The sequence below is a fragment of the Triturus cristatus genome, chromosome 7 (genome assembly GCF_964204655.1).
Source record: "Triturus cristatus chromosome 7, aTriCri1.1, whole genome shotgun sequence".
In the NCBI taxonomy this organism is placed as follows: domain Eukaryota; kingdom Metazoa; phylum Chordata; class Amphibia; order Caudata; family Salamandridae; genus Triturus; species Triturus cristatus.
In genome coordinates, this window is record NC_140590.1 from 1,176,215,160 (window position 1) to 1,176,236,170 (window position 21,011).

General features: G+C 46.8%; 1 protein-coding gene across 1 annotated transcript in view; it reads right to left on the reverse strand.

Moving 5' to 3' along the window:
• LOC146811374 (uncharacterized) overlaps positions 1 to 20,342 on the reverse strand; it is a 56,446-nt gene extending 36,104 nt beyond the window's left edge. The window contains exons 1-2 of the mRNA XM_085614506.1: positions 20,130 to 20,342; positions 2,633 to 2,731 (exon numbers count right to left, since the gene is read on the reverse strand). Of these exons, the coding sequence (XP_085470632.1) occupies positions 2,633 to 2,731; positions 20,130 to 20,295 (265 nt within the window). The 5' untranslated portion in view covers positions 20,296 to 20,342. The remainder of the gene's footprint in view (positions 1 to 2,632; positions 2,732 to 20,129) is intronic.
• Between the last annotated feature and the right edge of the window lie 669 nt (positions 20,343 to 21,011).

Sequence of the window (21,011 nt, forward strand, 5' to 3'; positions counted from 1 at the left end):
GTAGTGCGTCCTTGATGCTCTGGAATGCCTCCTCTTTATGCGGTTCCCAGTTCCATTTGACATCAACTTTTGTGACAACCCTCAGTGGCTCGGCGCGGGTTGCGAGATCGGGGATAAACCTCTCGCAATAGGTGGCCATGCCAAGAAAACTCCTCACTTCGGTGGGCGTGGTTGGAGCTGGGGCACTTCGGATGGCTTGCGACTTCTATGGATCCACCTGGATGCCCTCCTGGTTGAACACGTATCCGAAGAATTCTAGAGACGGTTGAAAAAACAGACACTTCTCCCAGTGGAATGCAGGGTGCTCCGCAGATGCCTGTGATGGTCAGCTGCAGTGGCAGAGTGGATCAGGATGCTGTCGCTGACGTTTATCACCCCGGGCAGACCAGATAGCATCATGCAGATAATGTTCTGGAGCACTTCTGCGGCTGAGGAAATTCCAAAGTTCAGTCGTTTGTAACGACACAACCCCAGGTGGGTACTGAAAGTTGTAATGTAGCTGCTTTCTTCTGCCAAAGGCAGTTGGTGATGCCCAGCATTCAGGTCTTTTTCTGAAAACCACCTGGACCCGTTGACATCCGTAATCATGCCATCCATGGTTGGCGTTATGTGGCACTCCCTCTTGATTGCCCGGTTGGGTAACCTCATATCGATGCAGAGATGAATGGCTCCCGGCTGCTTGGGCTTCTCCGGGATAACTTTTTCGATCACCCCTTGCTTCTCAAGCTTTTTAAGTTCTTTTTCCACCAGGGGCCTCAGGTGAAATGAGACTCGCCGATGTCGTAGTGCCACAGGGGTGATGGTCAAGTTAATGTGTAGATTTATAGGGTCGCACTTGATGTTTCCGAGTCCTTGGAAGAGTTCTGGGAACTGGTCCAGTATCGCGTCACCTTGGTTCATCTGGACACTTCTGGCAAATGATACCAAACCAAGGTCTTCCGCAGCGTGACTGCTGATTATGGTGTCCGCTTCACGGTCTATGACATGCATGAGGGTTATGACTTCCTGGTCTTCTGACCTGACCGGGACGGATATCGTTCCTCTCAGTGGCAGAGGGATTTTGCTCCCATAAGCAAATATCTTGGTCCGGGACAGATTGATCGGCGGTCGAGGTTGGAGGCACCGGTACTGTTGGAAGCCCATCGCATTTACGGATGCCTCGGTATCAATGATCGCTCTCACCTTTGATCCTGAGATCCTGACCACACATGTGGGTTGCGGCCTTCTGCGGCACTTGAGTTCTTGTGTGAACGAGATTAGGTATGTTTCCACTTCGTCTTCCTCCGTAGACGAGTCTTCCGGCCCTTGGTACCTTCGGCTGGTTCTTTGTGGTTCCTTCTTCCCGGTGGAGTCTGCTATGGACAGCTGTTGCACTGTTCGTGAGGGTGGCCTTTGTCCTCAGGTGTCTCGGCCTTGATTTCCAGTTCACTGAAGGGTGGCAGCACCCCGTTAAGTGCGTGTTGTACTGGAGCTCTTTGTTGGGCTTGTGCTTGGTTATCATCAGCCATGCTTCTGGTGGATGGTGTCCTTCTTTATTCTTTCTGTGCCTTTTCTCTGTCTGTGTCTTCCTTCCCCCTCCCTTTGAGGTCGTGTATTCCTCTGATGTTTTTTTTTTAGGTCGGCTGCACACTTGTCTTTTCTTAATGGTGTGCTGCTCAGTGGTGCTTTTGTTTTTTTTTCCAGGTCTGCTGCCCACTTGTATTTGCTTAAAGGTGTGTTTCTTAATGGTGTGTCCCTTCTCTTCCCCTTTGCTATGCAGCGTCTTTCTTTCTTCTTTCCTCACTCTTGAGGGATTGGCACAGTCGGTATTCTCTCTCGCCCCCTGGGGTCCAAGAGCGTAGCATGTGCACTGTAGTGGTGCTTTTCCACTCTACGCGCGCTCGCACTGGTCTGGAGCGCATGTCTTTCTCCCTTTAGGCGGGGTCCGCCGTTGCGCTGAGTGGATCCACCCTCGCGGTGGCAGGAACTGGCCAGCAGGTGGCGGGGCAGCTCGCATGTGCAGGACTGGATGCTTAGTGACGGGGGAGAGCGCAGGGTGTCGCCAGGCGTCTCCGCGCAGCAGCCGGGTGCCTGGGACGCTTCTTTGGGGCAGGCACTCACCCGTGACGGCTGTCCCGGACACAGCTCCTCACCCGCTGCTGGAATTGCGGCAGGCCTCCGCCTGCCGGTCGCTGAGCACGCTGTACAGGGAACAAAAGGCATGGCCAGCGGAATGAAGCGAGGGTCACGGCCCATCCTTGTCGCCAGTGTGCCGTCCAACTGACGTGGTATGGAGATGAGGCCTCAACGGTGACAAATGCGGGGCTATATTGGGGAGATAACAATTATAGACACTCTCAGTATAACGGTCTCAGGAGCTAACCCACGTGCGGGTCCTCACCTTTTATTATCCCCGCCGGCCACACCTGGCCTGCGGATGACGTGTATACAGTATCTGGCTTATTGGCCGGAACACAGAACCGCTAAGTATTACAATACTGTCAGATCTGGGTTGGTGGTAGCCAACAATGTCTGCCTCCTTGCACAGCCTCTTAAGTTTTTGCCTTCGCTTACGACATCTCCAGATTTCTGTACAGCCCCAAATCAAGAACTGAAAATGAGGTGAGAAATAGGTGAGTGCTCGCCCACTCACCGGCGTAGTCTCTGTAGGTCATGCAGTGAGTCTCTCTGGGCGCACACTTGTTCCGTATGCAGAAATCTCGCTCGCAGCCAAAACACATAAGGGCGCCACCTGTAGGAGGGAGGAAACATGCAGTGAGGCATCAAGGAGACTGAAAAGGAGAGAGTGGGAGGGATGACGGAACAAAGCAAATTGCTGTAGAAAACTGATGTGAGGAGGGAAGGAAGAAAAATGTAAAGAATGAATTGTAACCACCAATTTAATCCTTGATCTCCAAGTGGAGGGAACCCTCCCCTGCTGAGGCAAGGAGCTGGTAGGAAAGTTTTCATTAAATTCATGTGCCATTTTGAGCCCCAGCAAGACTCAGAGGGGCAACTAGGAACTTTATAAACTGCAAATCACACATAAAACAGGAAATAATCCTTCTTTTTACAGGATAAATGTCTAATTATTCTATGGTGAGGTTGAATACGTACGATTCGGGTTACAGACTTTTTGAAAATGGCAAAGTAATACACTGAGTTTTCCTACTAGTATTGGACCCTCTGACATATACTTTATGCAAAATTTCCGCAGCAGACACATTAGCCCACTAAGCTAGCTTACTTGATTCGGAACCTGTTACTTGTATCTTACAAAGATCTCTTCAACTAACATATTTTAAAGCGTACCTTTCTTGCTATGATTGGAACTGGAAAGGTGTTGGTCTCCCTCTCTCTCTGGCACACAAAGACTCACACAAACACACACCCTCCTCTCTACAGCTGCATTAGTCAACAGACACTGCAGTTCTCTCCGATCAAAAACGTTTCAGTGAATCCCTTTTGTAAATGTCAAAAGTGGAACCATGGAAGTCTACAAAGTTGCTTTTTCCTTTCGGTGGGTTAAACTCCATCCGTGTAATCTCAGTCAGTACTGTTCACAAACTGTGTTCTGAGTTACTTCCTGGTTTATCAGTCCAATTGAGCTTGTTGCTCTCTGCTTTGTAATAAGTTTGAACAAGAACTGACTAAGCCAGTAGGTTTGACTTGTGCATAGTGTTTGCATACAATTAGACAGACACACAATACCTATGCACCGAGACAATGACACAGATCATATACTCATGCACATATGTAGATGGAGCAATGTGTTCCCACAGGTATCTATATACACACAGACAATATCCCTACAAACACCCACATACACAGACCCTAATTTCAAACTATGCACTCAGGCCCACCAGCCTAAAGGCACCCATGTACACTAATCGCTTTCTGTCATGAGCTGAATGTCCTGCGAGTCATTCGTCTCAATGGCTCAGAAATTAACAAGCCTCAGTGATGCCAGCCAGCAATGACCATGAATGGCCTTAGGGAATAAGGCTCAATGGGCCCAGGTAGTAATGAATGGCAACAGCAAATAGTGAGCGTAGGTGGCCCCAGGAAGAAAGGAGCACCCATGATCACAGGCAGTAGTCAACATCAATGACCTCAGGCAGTACGAAGCATCAGAGAGCGTCTTTATTAATGAATTAATGAGCAACAGTGGGTTCCATGAAGTAATAAGCTTTATTCGCCCTAAGCAGTAATCATGAGCAACAGGGCCGGACTGGGAAGCGAAACCGGCCCTGGCAAACTGGTCGGCCAGCCCCCAGGATGGGGGCCACAAGCTGTAATTAATTATAACAGTTTCCAGCAGTAAGGATCATCATTGACCCTAGTATTGAACACCAAGGCATTTAGGGCTCAGTGGGTATAAATGGCCTTAACAATTATGACCATCAAAGGTCCCAGTTAATAATGAATATAAATGTTTACAAGCAGTAACATTCACTGCTCACCTCAGAAAGTAATGAATATCAGTGGCTCGAGGTGGTGATGTATCCCATTGGGCAATAGGAGCAAGGCTCCAGCCGGTGAGTGACTGCAAGCCAGTCAGTCAGTGTCCACTAAGGAGATGTACACAACTCCTCTGCTGTGCGGGCGCCCCATTGTGCTAATGTGGCCCACTGCCTGGCTGTGCTGCCCAAATGGGAAATAGTAGAAGCATACTGACTGTGGGCATGATGCCAGAGGTGTAGCCACCCTCAGCGTTCCTTCAGGTGCGGCGCGTGTGTGATGTCAGGCCAGTCCGGAAGTCTGGTGGCCATGTCCATCCACTGGCTATCCTTTAGCAGTGGCGGCAGCCACAAACAAAAAGTGGTGTGGCAGGTGGAGGGGGCATGGGGAGAAGAGCAGGGGAGGGTTCATAATTTAAAAAAAGAAGACTTACCTGAGGCTGCCGGCTGCCTTCAGCGTCGCGCCTCGGTGTTCTTCTTCCTGACCCCAGCAGACATTGGGACAGCATCACAGACTCCCAGTGCAATCCTGCGCTGCTCTCATGCTATGAGAGCAGCACGGGGATTGGCCTCAGAGGTCTGGTTTGATGCTCCACTCAGGCACAGGGAGTCTGTGCTGTTTCTCCAACCCGGCTGTTCAGTACAGCTGGGTTGGAGAAACCTAAGTGTGCATGTGTGTTTGGCCGGCCTAAGACGGCCGGCCAAATACACATGCGCACTTAGAAGTGCACCAACAAGTCCTCCTCCCCCTCCCAAGGCCCCAGCCCTAGCCCTTTCTACACACGCTGGCTCAGCCAGCAGGTAAAGAATAAAAAAATCATAGAATTTTGTTTTATTTTTCAGCTGCTGGCTCCGAGCCAGTGTGGCGATGCTCCTTCGCCATTGCTGAGAAGTCGCCCATGTCCTTTAATAATGCTCTGCTGTGTCCTAATTCATGAGAGGTTCTGTGATGGTGTAAAGCAGCGAAAGGCAGCGTGGGCTCTGCATGAGAGGTAATCCATAAGGGAGACCCATAATCCATCAATCAGAGACCCAGGGATGGGGCAAAGATGAAACTGTATATCAATGTATGATCTATGTCTGTCACTCTGGGGCCTGCTTCATGGTACTCTTGACTATGAACAACCTCCTTATTGTATTCCTGTGTCTGCAGCAGCTGGGACAATGTCTCATGTAAGTAGAATGAAAAACAAGCTATCACCATTTGCTAAGCTTATGCATGAGCAATCTGGGACTTTGCAGTGATTTGGGGAAAGTACCAGAATGTCTTAGTCTAACACAAGGCTGCCATCAATGGCACAGACATTTAAAGAAAGCTCAAGAAAAGAGCACATCTCTTGCAATGAAGACTCATAAACCACAAACTCCATATGTCCTAACTGACAGTTACAATCAAAGAGAATGCTGAGCTATTAATATTAATATTTTGTTCACAAACCACCCAATGGCTGATGTTAAGATCCAGGTTGGTGGTATACAATGGAAGCAGGACACAACGTCATTGGAGAAACCTTTATTCCTCACGATACAGAGAAAAACTGGTAGAAGGAGAGAAGCGGCCCAGTGACACACCATCCAGCACTCAGACAACTTCCAACTGTTTATATTCAAAGTGCCTATTCCAGCATTCGCCGCCATTCTATATTCCACACGCCCATGGACACTCGTGCATCAACGCCGTCCACTCCAAACACACATTGAAAGTCAATACCACAGCTTACATTTTACATTTCTGTTACACTTGTAAGGGCAGTGGTGACACAACAATGGTGCTCTGGCTTTATTTGGTCCAAACAGCATTTATTGCAGCTTTGGGCTGTTGATATATTCTATTTGGTGTGTATTTACCTGTATGACAGGTGTCTGAGTGAGTGCAGAAGATTCTGCAGTCAGCCAGTGCTGAAGTGCCTGTGATACTAGCAACAGAATACAAGGATTTCGTTGAAGTGAATGTGGGGCTGTTGGGAGTAGAACCCTGAACAGACTGAAGTCAAAAGTAAAGTGAATGAATCGATGCCAAAAGCCCTGGATGTTTACAGATGCGGATAGCCCTTGCAGCAGTCACCTATGTTTTAAGAGTTACTCAGGTTATCACTCAGGTGTATGCTTAGAGTGGTCTCAGGTCCTAAAATCCCAGATGTGTTTCATTGAATGTTTCCCTCAGAAGGAAAGTTGCATATGGAAGGAAGACCCTGAGTTAAATAATATTAAAGGAGAAGTGTTTGGACTTCACCCTTTAAGGCCCCCATTACAAGTTTTCATTCCTGTTGCACAAAGATCCGAATTCTAATGTGCAACAATTATTACACCTAAACCCAATAGGCATGGGGCAACAAAGATGGAAACGGAAGAGATTTGAATTCCGTATTTAGTATCCTAGGTTGAAATACCAGATTCCCTTCTTAGGTCGAGCCTAGCGCAGCGCGCATGCACTGCACTAGGAAAACGACTTCTTGGAATCGCACTGGACTTTTCACACGCTTGTGCATGTGGGCTTTTTTTCTAGGCTTTCTTTCTATTGGTCTTTGCGTGTGAAGGTAGCACGCAATTGGGCAAAGGCAGGTGCATGTCCCCCCTTTGCCAGGAATTGTAGTGCCCATGGCCTACGGCTTGCTGTTACGCGCATCGGTGCGCAGTGTGCCATCTGTTTATCGCGTGCAGCACCATGCACAAGCGTGCGCGCGCACGCCACTCTCGGGCTAGTTGTTTTCTTTCAGCTCGCTCACCGTCTCTACACCATCTACTGCTCGTAGCGCTTAAAGTACCAGAAGATGGAGCTTTAATTCCTGGACGAAACACTTTACACTATTGGCAGCTGGATCCGTTATAAGCCAGTACACGTTTTATCCTCTGAGTGATTGGAATTTTATTCCGTAGCTTCACTCTTCGCGGCTAAACACTCTTTAAAATACCACCACGAGAATCAATGACTGCAGGCAGGGGAGCGCTGGACACTAAGGGGCGGGGGCGCTGACAAGGTGTGCACCCCCAAACCTGCGGCAGTGCACGCTCTTTACCCTCTCCTCGTTCATGCAGAGCTGCTGCAATGTTACTTCTTCTAGACTGTGGTGCTTTGAAGCCGAGTACACTGCCAGTATCCTTGTGGAATTTCCAGTTCACAGACATAGCAAACTCCACCTCTCACCCAATCCTGTAGTCTTGTAAACAACTCCGCAGGTTACAGTTCCTGTTTCCGTGATCTTTCTGTAACTCATGCCCACTTTCTTGTATTTAATGTCCCTGCCTTTCTTCCCCTGTTCCGGGCTGAGCCGCGAAGCCACATAGGGTTGACATAAGCACGCACAGGAAGCAGTATGACAAAGCATAATCCTCCAGACTTGCCTTCCTTTCTCTAGGGTCCCCTCCTTTCAGCTGTTGTCCCTCTAGATGCTCTGGAGCAGCTTAGGGTTAAACACTAGCCAAGCAAGCAATGTGACGAAGCATCATGTTCCGTCTTTCCCTCAGTCCAATTTCCTCGAGTATTCACTTTCCCCCATGCCCTGTCATTCCCTCTTCAGTTGCGCTGCAGCACTTTAAAGATGTCTTAAACGGAATAAGCACTATACAAGGAAATACATTACATAAAGTGACATCCTCCCCTCGTTACTTCTGTGTACCTCTTCCCTTCAGATGCGGCGCTTTGACCCGATCTACACGTGGCATAAGCACTATCTTGAAAATGCTGACATATTACATCTGGTTCCCCTGTTCCTTAAATTACTAAGGTGCACTTTAAATTTAGGGCAACTTTAGTGCCGTATAAGTAGCCAACGTGACATAACTCCCAGGTTCCTTTCTTTTCTCTCCGGCTCCCTCCTGTGGTGTCCACTCCTTCCCTTGCTTGCTCCCGCTCTGCGCATGCGCCAGTTGTTTGCAAGCGTTTATTAACAAAAGGAACAAGCATTGGCATAGCCAATAGGTCTCGCCTTTGGGACCTTATAAGTGTTTAGTTAGCCAGTACAATATCCTTTGTGCAACGACATCAACTGTTGCATGGCTAAACACGTATAAGGTCCCAAAGGTGAGACCTATGGGATATGCCAATGCTTGTTTTCCTTCTTATGATCCATTTTTCTAAATCCAGCAGTGGAGGGAAAGGAGAGATTTGTGGCATCATATTTATTTGTAAAATATTTGTAAAGTGCTTTAACGTCGCAGGAACGGCAGAATGCACTGTATAAAGCGCATTATTAACTTGTGAGGCATTCATTGTCAGAGCCTGGGAGCCAAGATAAATTTACGGGCTATGTAGGCTTTAATGTACAGTCACTAAGTCAAATTGCATCACATGTTTAAAAAACAAACATGTACAAAAAATACAATATTTTCACCCACTGTAGCAGTTTAACAGAAACACGCCACGCCACGTTTTCTCAGGTGACTGCGGGCCTCCACGGTGCTCAACAGGTCATTAAGTCAAATGGGCAGGAGCTACCTACCATTCATTTCATTTCACGAGGATAAATGAGTGCCAGAGACCGCGCGCCAACAGTATCTATTAAACTGCATGTTCAAATACCAACGGAAACTGCTCAGCCTTTCATTCTTCAGAGGCCCATGAAACGAGTAAGGTACAATACCATCTATTATTCAAGCACATCAGGGCATACCAGTTTGTAGCATTCACTGTACAAAATTGTCGTCACTTAGGAAATATGCCTCATATAGAAACCACGGTACATGGATAATGGGCAGAGATGGATACTCTAGGATAGAAACTGAGAAAGGACAACATAGACACTTGGGCCGGTATTTAAAGAATTGACATGGGCACGAGGAAACTGAATCTGGGGCAGGGAATCGGTGGCAGTGACACAGGAATAGAATGAAACTCGGACAGGAAGTAAATGACACTGGTTACAGCGAAACAACGGAAACATTGGGACAAAGAGGCACGTATTGTAAGAGCCTCTTTAGCACAGTGTTTGGGGAGTCATTATAAAAAACAATGAAATCTTCGCAAGATGGCGTTGGACTGTCCACGTCAAGCTGCATACGCGAAGCGGCATTTTCGTTGCTATGACAACAAGATGGCGTCGGACTGTCCACAGTCCGTACGGACACACGCATGCTGTTTGCTTTAGACAAATGGCGAGAGCAGCCATCTTTGTCCATGCCGACGCATGCATGTATGCCTTTGGGAGAATTGATTGCAAATGGTACTCGCATTGCGAGAGCAGCGCATGCTCCAGCAGCCCAGAGTGCATGAAGCTGTCCACACACACTCGAGACACAGATGTGTATGACTGAAACAGAGATCACGTGAAGAGGCTAAAAACAACGACGTCACACGGGTGCTGGTTCTGAAGATACGGGAAGAGATTACCAACGATATTCATGCTGAAATAGAAATGTAAACTTTCAGCGCTGGGCAAACTATTAAAAAATGTCTCGCTTACAATACCTGGTGTGAGAGGGAGTCTTTGTACGTCAGAGACAGACTGAGACTTGGTAGCATTGGTTAACCCCAAGGCTACAAGTGGGCTGGGTTCTGCCGGAGCTCAGCACCGGCAGTTCTAAACAAGCATTGGCATAGCCAATAGGTCTCACCTCTGGGACCTTATAAGTGTTTAGTTATCCAGCACAATACCCTTGGTGCAACAACATCAACTGTTGCATGGATAAACACTTATAAGGTCCCTAAGGCAAGACCTATTGGCTATGCCAATGCTTGTTCTTGATGAGGATGCCTCACCCACGTAATGTGGCATGCTTCATCATAGCCTTCCTCACCTTACCCTAGTAAGATGTACTACCAGGGTGGGCTCTAACTCAGAAGTATGAGTGAGTCCTTGATAAATTATAATTCCTGGATAACTGCAGGGATCCAGATAAAAATACCTTAGAGTAAAACTATGGGGAGGGAAAGGAAGATGGTGGATTGACTCCGCCAGGGAGAGCACCACCCAAATTAATCTCCCGCAGGCCCTTCAACCTCCTACCTCAGGCCCTTAGTATCTTCGCCCCTCACGTATGATGGCGAGAAATTAAATTAAACCACTCTACGGGAGACAGTGTCTGACTCAAACCGCTACTACCTTCGTTCTGAGTACAGATGTGCTGGTTGTGCTCTGTCCCAGTCTACAGTTTCATACATCTTGGCAGGTCAGAGAGGTGGGGTCCCGCAGCCCCACCAGCCTACCGTGGCTCTCACAGCTTTAAGCATGGCCATAATTCTGGTCTTGCTCTGCCTGCATCCAGACAATGTATGGCTCCCCAACGGTTCACAGTGCAGAAGGGACGCGGCCGAGATGGCGAACTTGTAGCTGCGGTGGCTGGCGGAGAGTCTTCTACAGCTTCTGTACAGAGTGTCATTGATCCCACAGGGGACGTCAGTAAAAGTACCAGAGGCAGCCTCTGATTCTCAGCTAGGGAGACCAATTCTTCAGCTACTTCGCTCAGGGAAAGCTGGCGGGCTACTCCAGTCAATTGGGATTCTGAACACCACTCCGGGAGATGAGCTGGTCGAGGCGCTGAATGCAGTAGCAGCACAGAAGGACTGGAGTGCCAGGATCAATCCCCCGACAGTCCTGCTATCGGTGATGTTACCTTATATTACAAGCGCCAGGGCCAGGGGCACATTGAGGGTTTCAGCCCCCCCTTCATCTGCACCGGTTTACAAGATTTTGTGCATGTTGTGCCCGAGATGACAGCAAGTTCTAACTTACTGCTTGCTGCCTACGCTGCCCTCTTGCTGCCTACGCTGCCCTCTTGCTGTCTAGTGCTCTACCTGCAACACACATATGCTTACAATCAGGCGCAAGTAGTATAAGTTCAATGTCACCAGATGGTATAAAAGGCCCGGCTCGCGTGGTCTTTAACCAAGTAGCAGACATACCAGCCCTCTTCGAGTCTCAAGAGTCCATTAAATTTGAAAGGGACTGAACCTTTTACAATTTCTGAGGCAGATTCACCAGGGGCACAACTTGGGATATCTGCTGCCTCTCAGCATGCTCCAAAACCTGCCGAATCCAAACCAGAACAAATAGATCAACATGTGGAGTCAAATGAGCCTACTGTTGCAGTCAAGCCCAATACAACACTAGGCAGTTCCCCAGCAGGAGACAAATCCTGAAGAGGGAAAGGACTTAAAGGAGCCAGAGGGGCTAAAGGAGGGAGAAGACGGGGAGGCTCTAAATCTGTTCTCGCTTTCACGGAGGAGCAACTAAAAAACGTGCCCCCAACATGAGCTAAGGACGGCTGCGTCTCTAGCCCCTTACGTAGATGGGTGGCTTCTAAGGGCGAGGTTAAAGCCATAGTTTCCAGACTGTCTATTCATGGCCGAATAAATGCCTCGGCCCGCTCCCCCGAGGAGGAGGAGATGCCTAAACTCTCCCGAGTTGATTATGATATTGCAAGGCCCGGCCTGGCTCAATCAGAAGGCAACAAAGGAATTTCTGGTGGGTTCCCCTAATACACCCGGCCATGTATCCTCGTCTCCAATCTTCTTATCAGTGGATCAATCGGACTGTATGGCAGGGTTGCCAGCCCACAATCCGAGACCCGATAATTACGAAGAACCTTCTTTAACCAAAATCCTGCAGGCCTTAACGGTCCAACGAGTGGAGGCTCAAGAATTCTATCTTCAAGCCACTGCCGACAACCGAGATATCAAACAGACACTAATGGACGTCACCGCTAAGGTTGCCTTACTCTCATCAGACGTCTCCAATCTGCAGCAGCGGGTCACAACTGTGGAAGAATCTAGCACCTCTACTGCAGGATTTGTTAAAAATCAAGAGACTCGGATAACTGCCTTACAGGTTAAGGTTGAGGATATGAAAAATTGGCAGTGGCGCAATCATTTGAGGCTTTTCTGTGTTCCTGAAGGGAGGGAAGGCTCGGACCCCAGGCCCTATATAGTCAGTTTATTCCAGCAGGCATTTCCCGATCTGGCTGACTGGGATATGGACTCACAGGTCCAGCGGGTGCATCGATTACCTCGCTCCACCCCACAACGGCTCTAGGGCAGGTCACCTCATCCTCGCCCTATATTGGTATTCGTTGGCAATTTTCTGCTCCGACAAGCGTTATACCTTAAAGCTCGTCCCTCTACTCCTATTAAACTGGACTCAATGTCTATATTTTGTAGGTCGGATCTCTGCAAGGCCACAATGGACCGGCGGTGGCAGCTCCGCCAGCTGATAGACCCGCTTAAAACAGTATGTACACAAGTATTTTTGCAGGAGCTTGCCTGACTGAAAATTCTGAAAGATGGGTGGTCGTAATTTTATTATACAGAGATGGATGCTAAGCAAGCCCTTAACTGATGGGAGTCTGGCGGGCGACCTAGGGTTAGGGATGGGCTTTAGGCATCCCAGAGGGGAGCAACAACAATCAGGAGGAGCTTAGAGGAGACATTTTGGCTAATTGTATGGATTCGTATGGATTTCTTTTCTATAGTCCTCTCTTCTTGATTTCATTTTTTTTCCCTCTACACGGTGGGAGTCTTAATGGGGGTTGGGGGTGATTGGGGGCATGGGAGTCAGGGAATGGGGAGCTGGGAGCTCAGGCGCTAGCTCCCTGCATGCTGTCAGTCAACGATAGGGGAGGAAGGGGATGATTCCTTTCTACTGGTACAGGGGGGTGAGACTTGCTGGGTTGGGCATGGGGCTGCCATTACAAGAGGTTAGCACTAAGTCACTCTACTGGTATGTTTGGGGGGATACGGGAGGGGGAAATAGCCAGAGAAGAGTCAGAATTTTAAATTTAGATGATATGTGGCAAAAGGACAGAGCAAAGGGGGGAGGTTGCAAAGGAAAGGAAAGATTATGGTATGTCTCAGTTAAAGTGTATGTGTTGGAATGTTGCAGGACTAAACCAAGTAAGGAAGCGGTGACTTGTACGCAAGGAACTCTTGGCCTTTAATTCACAGATTTTCGGCCTGACCGAAACTCACATGGCCTATAAAGACAGGTCCGGGATGAACCATTTAGGGTTTAATGTCTTAGTCTTCACCTCCCAGTCAGTCTCGATACGTGGGGTCGCCTTGTTGAAGTCCAAATATCTGCATGCCACTGTACTGCGAACTCAGGCAGATTCTAAGGGGAGATTACAATAGTACAGCTGTTGACCTCTGGGCGCAAATACACTGTTTGTCTGGTTTACGGTCCCAATACTGACAGCCCCGAATTTTTTTACTATCTAAGTACTGAACTATTGGGGTGGGATGGGAAACTGATTGTTATGGGGAATTTTAATTGTATTATTGATCAGAAGATTGACACTACAAATAGAAAAACACAGGGTAGAATGCATAGAACTCGAGTAGCTATCCTCGAGCTTATGCATATTCACCAACTCTATGATGTTTGGAGGACGCTCTGCTCTGCGTTGCCAGGGTTCACGTCAAATCCACACAAACAATATTCACGCATCGATATGATTTTTGCCAAGAAATCACTCTCGGAAAATGCACACATCGAAATCTGTCCTAAACTAAAATCTGATCATAACCCCCTGGTGCTAACATTATGGAAGCAGCAGAGTGTAAGGGGTGCCCGTTGGACTTTCTCACCTCCTCAGCATCTACTCAATAACCTTGATTACTGTACTCATCTCGGAACAGCGTTGGGTGAATATCTAGGAAATAACAAGGGCACCGCAGCAGCCCACTTAGTCTGGGATTGTATGAAAGGTTTTATCAGAGGGACGACTGTGCAGTGTATTTTGGCCCTGAATAGGCGCTCATCCCAAGAGACGGAACAAAATCATCATGATTATGTAGCATTAGAGCGACAGCATGCACAGGCAATTATGGTCTGGGATACGATAGAACGGACGATCTATCTACAGCTCCTGGAAAAACGGTCTATGTTAAATAGAAGGCTCACCGAGAAAATAGCTGCTAATTATCATAAACATAAGGCAATACAGTACGAACATGGGGAGAGGGTTGGTCAACTTTTGGCTTCACAGAGGAAGGCCAAATCGAATATTAAATTGATAAAGGGGGGGCAGCGCGCTCTACATTCAGCCACATGAGATAGTTGAACAATTCGGAGTATTCTATGCTAAACTCTACATGCGAGTCAATTTCAAATAAGAATAGGCTTCAGGACTATTTGCAAGGGAGTACTCTCCCACAACTTGACGCTGAGGAATCTGTGATAATACAAGGAGACATATTGTCAGCTGAGGTGGAGGGTGCCTTCAGGTAAGGCTGCAGGTGAGGATACCATTCCATTGAAATTCTACAAGGTTTTCAGGGATATTTTGGTACCAGAGTTTACAGAATTAACCACTTACATTGACTACCATCGTCGAGTTTCCCAAGAAGGGAAAAAAGACGATAGAGGTTCCTATCGTCCTATTTCTTTAATTAACTTGGATGCCAAAATATTTTCTAAAATCTTGGCTGCGCGCTTGGCCCCTAATATACATCGGCTAGTTTCTGCACAGCAACACAGGTTTGTTCCCAGCAGAGACACTGCGTCTCACATCAATACCATAATGCCATAGCAGCCTTCGATGTATACGGCAAAATAAAAACACAGATCGGTATGATCATGCTGGATGCCGAGAAGGCTTTTAACAAGGTAGCCTGGGAGGCACTCTAGGGGACAATGTCAGAATTCAGCCTTGGTACCCAGTTCATCTCTCTAGTACAGAAATTGTATAAAAACCAGGTCGCAGTCGTTAAGCTGAATGGTTTGTCATCTACTTAATTCCCTGTCCAAAGGGGCACTCCCCAGGGCTTTCCACTCCACCCTCTGCTTTTTGCACTTTACTTCGAGCCTTTCATAAGACACCACTTGCAGAACACGGGGATTCTCCCAGTAAGTTTTAATAGTACGGAATTAAGGCTTACTGCATATGCAGACGACATTGCTGTTTATTCTGTTAATCCTGTCAATGCTTTAGTTCTTATAACAGACAAGGCTGAACTTTATGGTTCCTTCTCTGGTTATAAGTTGAACTTAGCATACACCCAGACAATTCTCAACTACCAGTCTGACGCATTGCCAACATCTCTGGGGGTCACCAACACGGCTATATATTTAGGTATCTGTCTCAGCAGTCGGGTAGAGGATCTAATCGCCCCGAATTATGAACCACTTCTTAAGTCTGTCACGGTCAAATTACGCAGCTGGCATCGGCTCCAGCTTAGTATTATCGGCAGGTGTGATATAATCAAAATGAACATTTTGCCTAAGTTTTTATATCTTTCTCGCTCAATTCCCCTTTGGGGCCCAAATTCTTTTTTTAAATGTTTAGAAAGTGCTTTAGGCAGTTTTATTTGGGGTTATAGACGTGCCAGAAGGGCTGAGAGCCCATTAAACTCTCTTATAAACAAGGGGGCTTTATGCTTCCAGACTTCAAGTTCTATTCCTGGGCTGCTTTCGCTGGGTGGATATCGAGCCTGCTAAATGGGCTGGAAGCTGGATTATCTTCGCTAGCCTGCCAACTAGCTTGTGAGCCGTCTATAGGATTCACCCTCTACAAGAACAATTACCCTAAATACTACAAGCGGTTACATTTAAGGTGGTCAGGGACGTAACCAGGATCAGGCGTGAGATCTGCAAGAAATTTTCTTGGCCTTCGTTGCATTATCATACTGTTCAATGGGGCAGTTCAACTCTGCCCAATATATTCCAGGATTTTGTCAGAAGTGTTTGGCTGTCTTTGGGCATTAACGGACTAGGCCAACTATACGATAATCAGGGTTTCCATTCATTTATTGCACTTAGAGACGAGTTTGGGCTCCTACATAGTTCTTTTTTCAAATATCTTCAAATAAGAGACTATTTCTTACATGGGCAAAGGTTATTAACTGCACCATATACATCTGAAATATTGGCGGATATATACGGGAACTCTGGCAGAGGCGTCATTGGTGCATTATATCAGAAACTCATTGCATCAGCTCATGATGACAATCGGCGGATATCTGTCAAATTAAGTCGGCTTTTGAATACTAATATTACGACAGTAGAAGTGCAGGAGGCACTAGATATTTTAGATAGAGCAATTGTCACCGTCAATTTAAAATTACAACACAAGACAATTTTTATGTTGTATTACACACCCAAGTTCATCTCTAATTGGGCAACATCTCGATCCTCCAGTAAGTCTTACTGCCCTAAATATAAATTGATCGCAGCAGATCTAAAGCACATGTTTTTCGACTGACCTATACTTAGGTTATTCTGGAACTATGTTTTTTCAACACTAGCAGTGCAATTTGGTCGCCAGTTCCAGCTTACAGAAAAGGAAATCCTCCTCGGGCTCAAGCATGAGGCTACTAATTCTGAGAGGGCACTAGTCTCTATTAATATAGTGTGTGTGCATCTGTGTATTGCTAGAGCCTGGATATTAGTCTAAATGCTAAAGAGTTTCGGGCATTGCTCAGACAGGTGTTCGAATCCGAGTTAGCCCTAGCTAAGGTAGAGACCCTCACGCCTGCCGTAGGTTCAACAGGGTCCGGTCCAGTCGGCAATGGGTTTAGTCATACACTTATTATTATTTTCTAGGTTTACTGCTTTTATTTTATTATGTATAACTATTAGTTTTTGTAATCCCTCTTTGTTCTATACCTTCAGCTTCTTTTCTTACCAATCATTGTATCAATCTTACCAAGTGTCAAGAAAAAGCTCTTCTTTTTCATTATTGTTTTGTAATGCATCTTACTAATGGCGCATAAAAAAATATATATAAAAAAAGAGTACACCTATGGGATTTTCCTTTATTGGTAGGTACCCTTGGTATGATAAAAAAAAAATTAAAGGGGGGTGTTTCTGGGCACTATGACCCTCGCATCTATTTTCCTGCCAGTCATCCTGTTTTCAAGATCCTGGAAAGAGCTCCATTTAACGTGTGACGAATTACCCCAAAATTCACTAAATCCACTGAAATTCAGCTTTTGAAGAAGAAACTTCATACACACCACAGCCACCTGTCTTTCATCATGGTCCTTGTCTACGGGTAAGCCCCTTGGTTTATTCCATCGACAACATTCTAGTGACAATGTCCATCTTTGGCATTAGGGAAGAGGCTTCCTTCAAGGTTTCTTACTAGTTAACTGATCGGTCCTGATCAATGCACTAATGTTCCTCAATTCCAATGGTCAATTTCTACCAGTAGACCCAAGCTTCTGTCCTTGGTTACATTCGCTTCTCTCCCTACTCTACTCCCCTTAACCACATCATTTCCTTATGAGGCATCTGCTGTCTGGATTACATTGGATTGCTTTAAAGGACCAGCTGCTCTGTAGAGCAAACAATTTAAATTCCCTGCGATTATTTAAAGCCATGCGCAGAAATATGACCCTGGTAGGTCTCGTGTTAATTCATCTGCTGTTATTGGTTACGCTTACTTCTTGTAGGTCCAGAGTTGGTGGAAAAGCCTTCTCTTTACATGCTCCAGGATTTTGGAGTTCACTTCCTTTTTACTCCTCTGTCTCTTCTCACAATCGTCTGACAAATCCTAGAAACCTGACAGTTTTGTCAACTGGGCCAAGAAGGAGATGAGCAACACCTTCAGCTTGGGATTGTTCTGTCCGCACCATGAAGACTTATTGGCGGACAGGTCCTTCAAAAGCCACCTATAACACAGCATAGGTATGATCTCTCCAGCGGGGGAGTTGCACCAGAAATACCTAATGGAAAGAAGCATCAGCCCTTTTGTGGAAGACCTCAATAAAGTCAATGGGATAGCTGGGACAAGAGTGAGACTGAGCCATGAAACTCCATCGAATGATGCTTTCAAAGATGGCAAAGAGAGAAATTGTTTGTAGGCATCTAGTTAGGCCCAGCGGCTGGAGTGGGGGCAGCGCGCCAAGGAATGGAACCCGAATGAGGTCTATGGTGCCAACGAGGCAAGAGTGAGACTGGAATCAGAGATGTCATTAAAGGGTAATGGACCTCAGAGGCTTTATAGCAGTGAGACTGCGCGCAACGCTGTGAGCATTTATCGAAGTTTATTACACCAGTAAGGCTGGTCAGGAGTGAGACTATGCACCAAGAGAGAGACCTCTTCTAAAGTCTAAAGCAATCCGTGCTGTCGATTGTCAGAGTTGATGAATCCCAATGTCGCCTAGTCTTGATTCCGCCTCATGCCTCCTTCTTCCACCACCCCACACTTCCTGCCTTCTATCCTTTCTCACTCTGTTTCTATATTCCCTTCCTTCTTTCTCCTTTTTCTGAATCGTCTCTCTCTCTTGCTCTGACTCAAATTATGATGCTAGAAAGGGAACCCTGGTTCCTCAAAAATGAGTGCCGCTTCCCACCACCTGCAACCATCAACACAAATTAAACACTATCTAAGGGGGCATTAAGGCAGTGAAGGAATAAGACTCCTTAAAATCAAGATGGCTGTTTAGGAGTGCAACTGTTCCCCGTCATGAGGCTCCGAAAAGCTCTCTGGGATCACTGAAGAAGGGGTGAGACTGTGTTCCAAGTTCTGACTATCTAGTAAAGTTTACTGGTCTCTAGAGTAACTCCAGGAGTGGGACTGTTGCCAGGTGTGATACTTATTTAAGGTCTCTGCAGCCATAAAAGCTGAGCAGGAGTGAGATTAGCCAAGGCTGTGGGAAAATTGATGCAATTGCTAAGATTCCCCAGTACTGAGATAGTGCTACAAGGTGTGAGACTCTGTTAATGCTTATGAGATCAAAGAAGTACTATGAGACAATGCTGCAAGGTGTGAGACTATGTTCATGCTTATGAGATCATTGAAGTACTATGAGACAGTGATGCAAGGTGTGAGACTCTGTTCTTGCTTATGAGATCAAAGAAGTACTATGAGACAATGCTGCAAGGTGTGAGACTATGTTCATGCTTATGAGATCATTGAAGTACTATGAGACAGTGATGCAAGGTGTGAGACTCTCTTAATGCTTATGAGATCATTGAAGTACTATGAGACAGTGCTGCAAGGTGTGAGACTCTGTTCTTGCTTATGAGATCAAAGAAGTACTATGAGACAATGCTGCAAGGTGTGAGACTATGTTCATGCTTATGAGATCATTGAAGTACTATGAGACAGTGATGCAAGGTGTGAGACTCTCTTAATGCTTATGAGATCAAAGAAGTACTATGAGACAATTCTGCAAGATGTGAGACTTAGTTAATGCTTATGAGATCATTGAAGTACTATGAGACAGTGCTGCAAGGTGTGAGACTCTGTTCTTGCTTATGAGATCATTGAAGTACTAGTGAGACAGTGCTCCAAGGTTTGAGACTCTATTAAAGTTTGGGGGGCCACAGAGGGTAGCTAGGAATGATACTTTGCCTATCGGTGTGATGTTCCTTTAAGGCATATGGGACAGCTGAGTCTCGCCAAGAATCAATGGTGGTCCCAAAAAAGTGAGACTCTTTTAAGAGAGATGGGGGTCCTGAGGCTAGGCTGCCCTGGTGCGCTCCACTGGAGGCAATGAGGTCTTTGAGAATAAAGCGAGACTGCCCTCCCCACAATGAGATCCTATTATAGAGTTTGACAGATGGGAACACTGTCTCACTCCAGCCTCAGCTGCGTTCGTGGGTTTAGTGGGGCCTCAAGAGCTCCAAAACCCTCTTCTGCAGCAGCATGGCGCCTGCGAGAGGGTGAGGCGAGGGTACAGAGACTGGGTTCAGTGTCATGTCATGTACTGTCCTGGCCTCCCAGGATACCACCAATGCCCCCCCCCCCCCCGGACTCTGCGCCTCCACCCAGAGAGGGGACCCAATGCAGACGAGCCATTAGAAAACTTACCCACGTGCAGGCAAAGCACGAGAAACAGAAGAAGGGTCCATAACCGCGGCCATTGTGGGAGGACTGAGGCGCACCCAGGACTGGAGAGGTAGTAGAGCGGCGGCAGGGTGAAGAGCGAGGTGAGACAGAGAGATTTACAAATCAAAGCGAAGACTGAGCTCGCCATTACGTGGCACACTGTGCATCCCGCTCAGGCAAAACCAAATGATCCCAGAGAGACGGGTTTGACGTCACAAAGAGTCATTGTTAGAGCGAAGGGCAGCTTTTCCATGCCGTGACGTCACTGCACGGCTCGAGCAAGGGAGGACAATATTCAGCTAATCACCGCAGAACCTAGACAGAAAGAGTGGCACTGCCGAGGCCTGAGCACAATCAGTGCAGAAACACACAGATACAGTCACTTCAAACATATTTTGTTAAAGGCTGTGAAGGGTTTCCTTTTATAACTACGGCTCAAAATTTAAATGCTGAGCCCCATCACCTATAGATCCTAATAATCGAGATAATACATATTGTTGCACCTACTATAAGAAAGCACCGACACAGGCACGTGCACAAAAGTTTATTACACGTGCACAGCAAAGTCGCATGGCGCGACAGGAGAATGCTGGAACTGGCTGGGTCCAGTGACATATATCACTACTATAGAATGGTGTCGGTGGAAAAAAGAAATTGTTTGCCAAATTGCTCCAAACCTACAGACTGCCTCCGTTTCATTTCTGGGCCCTGGAACCCCATGTTATATATGTAACTCTGAAATTATTCAGGCCACTATGTAAGGCCACTGGAATTATGAGACAGGACAAGGCCAAATTATGCAACAGAGTCGAGTAAATTACGTTGCAGGAAAAGACAAATTATGCGGCACATTTTGTGATAGTA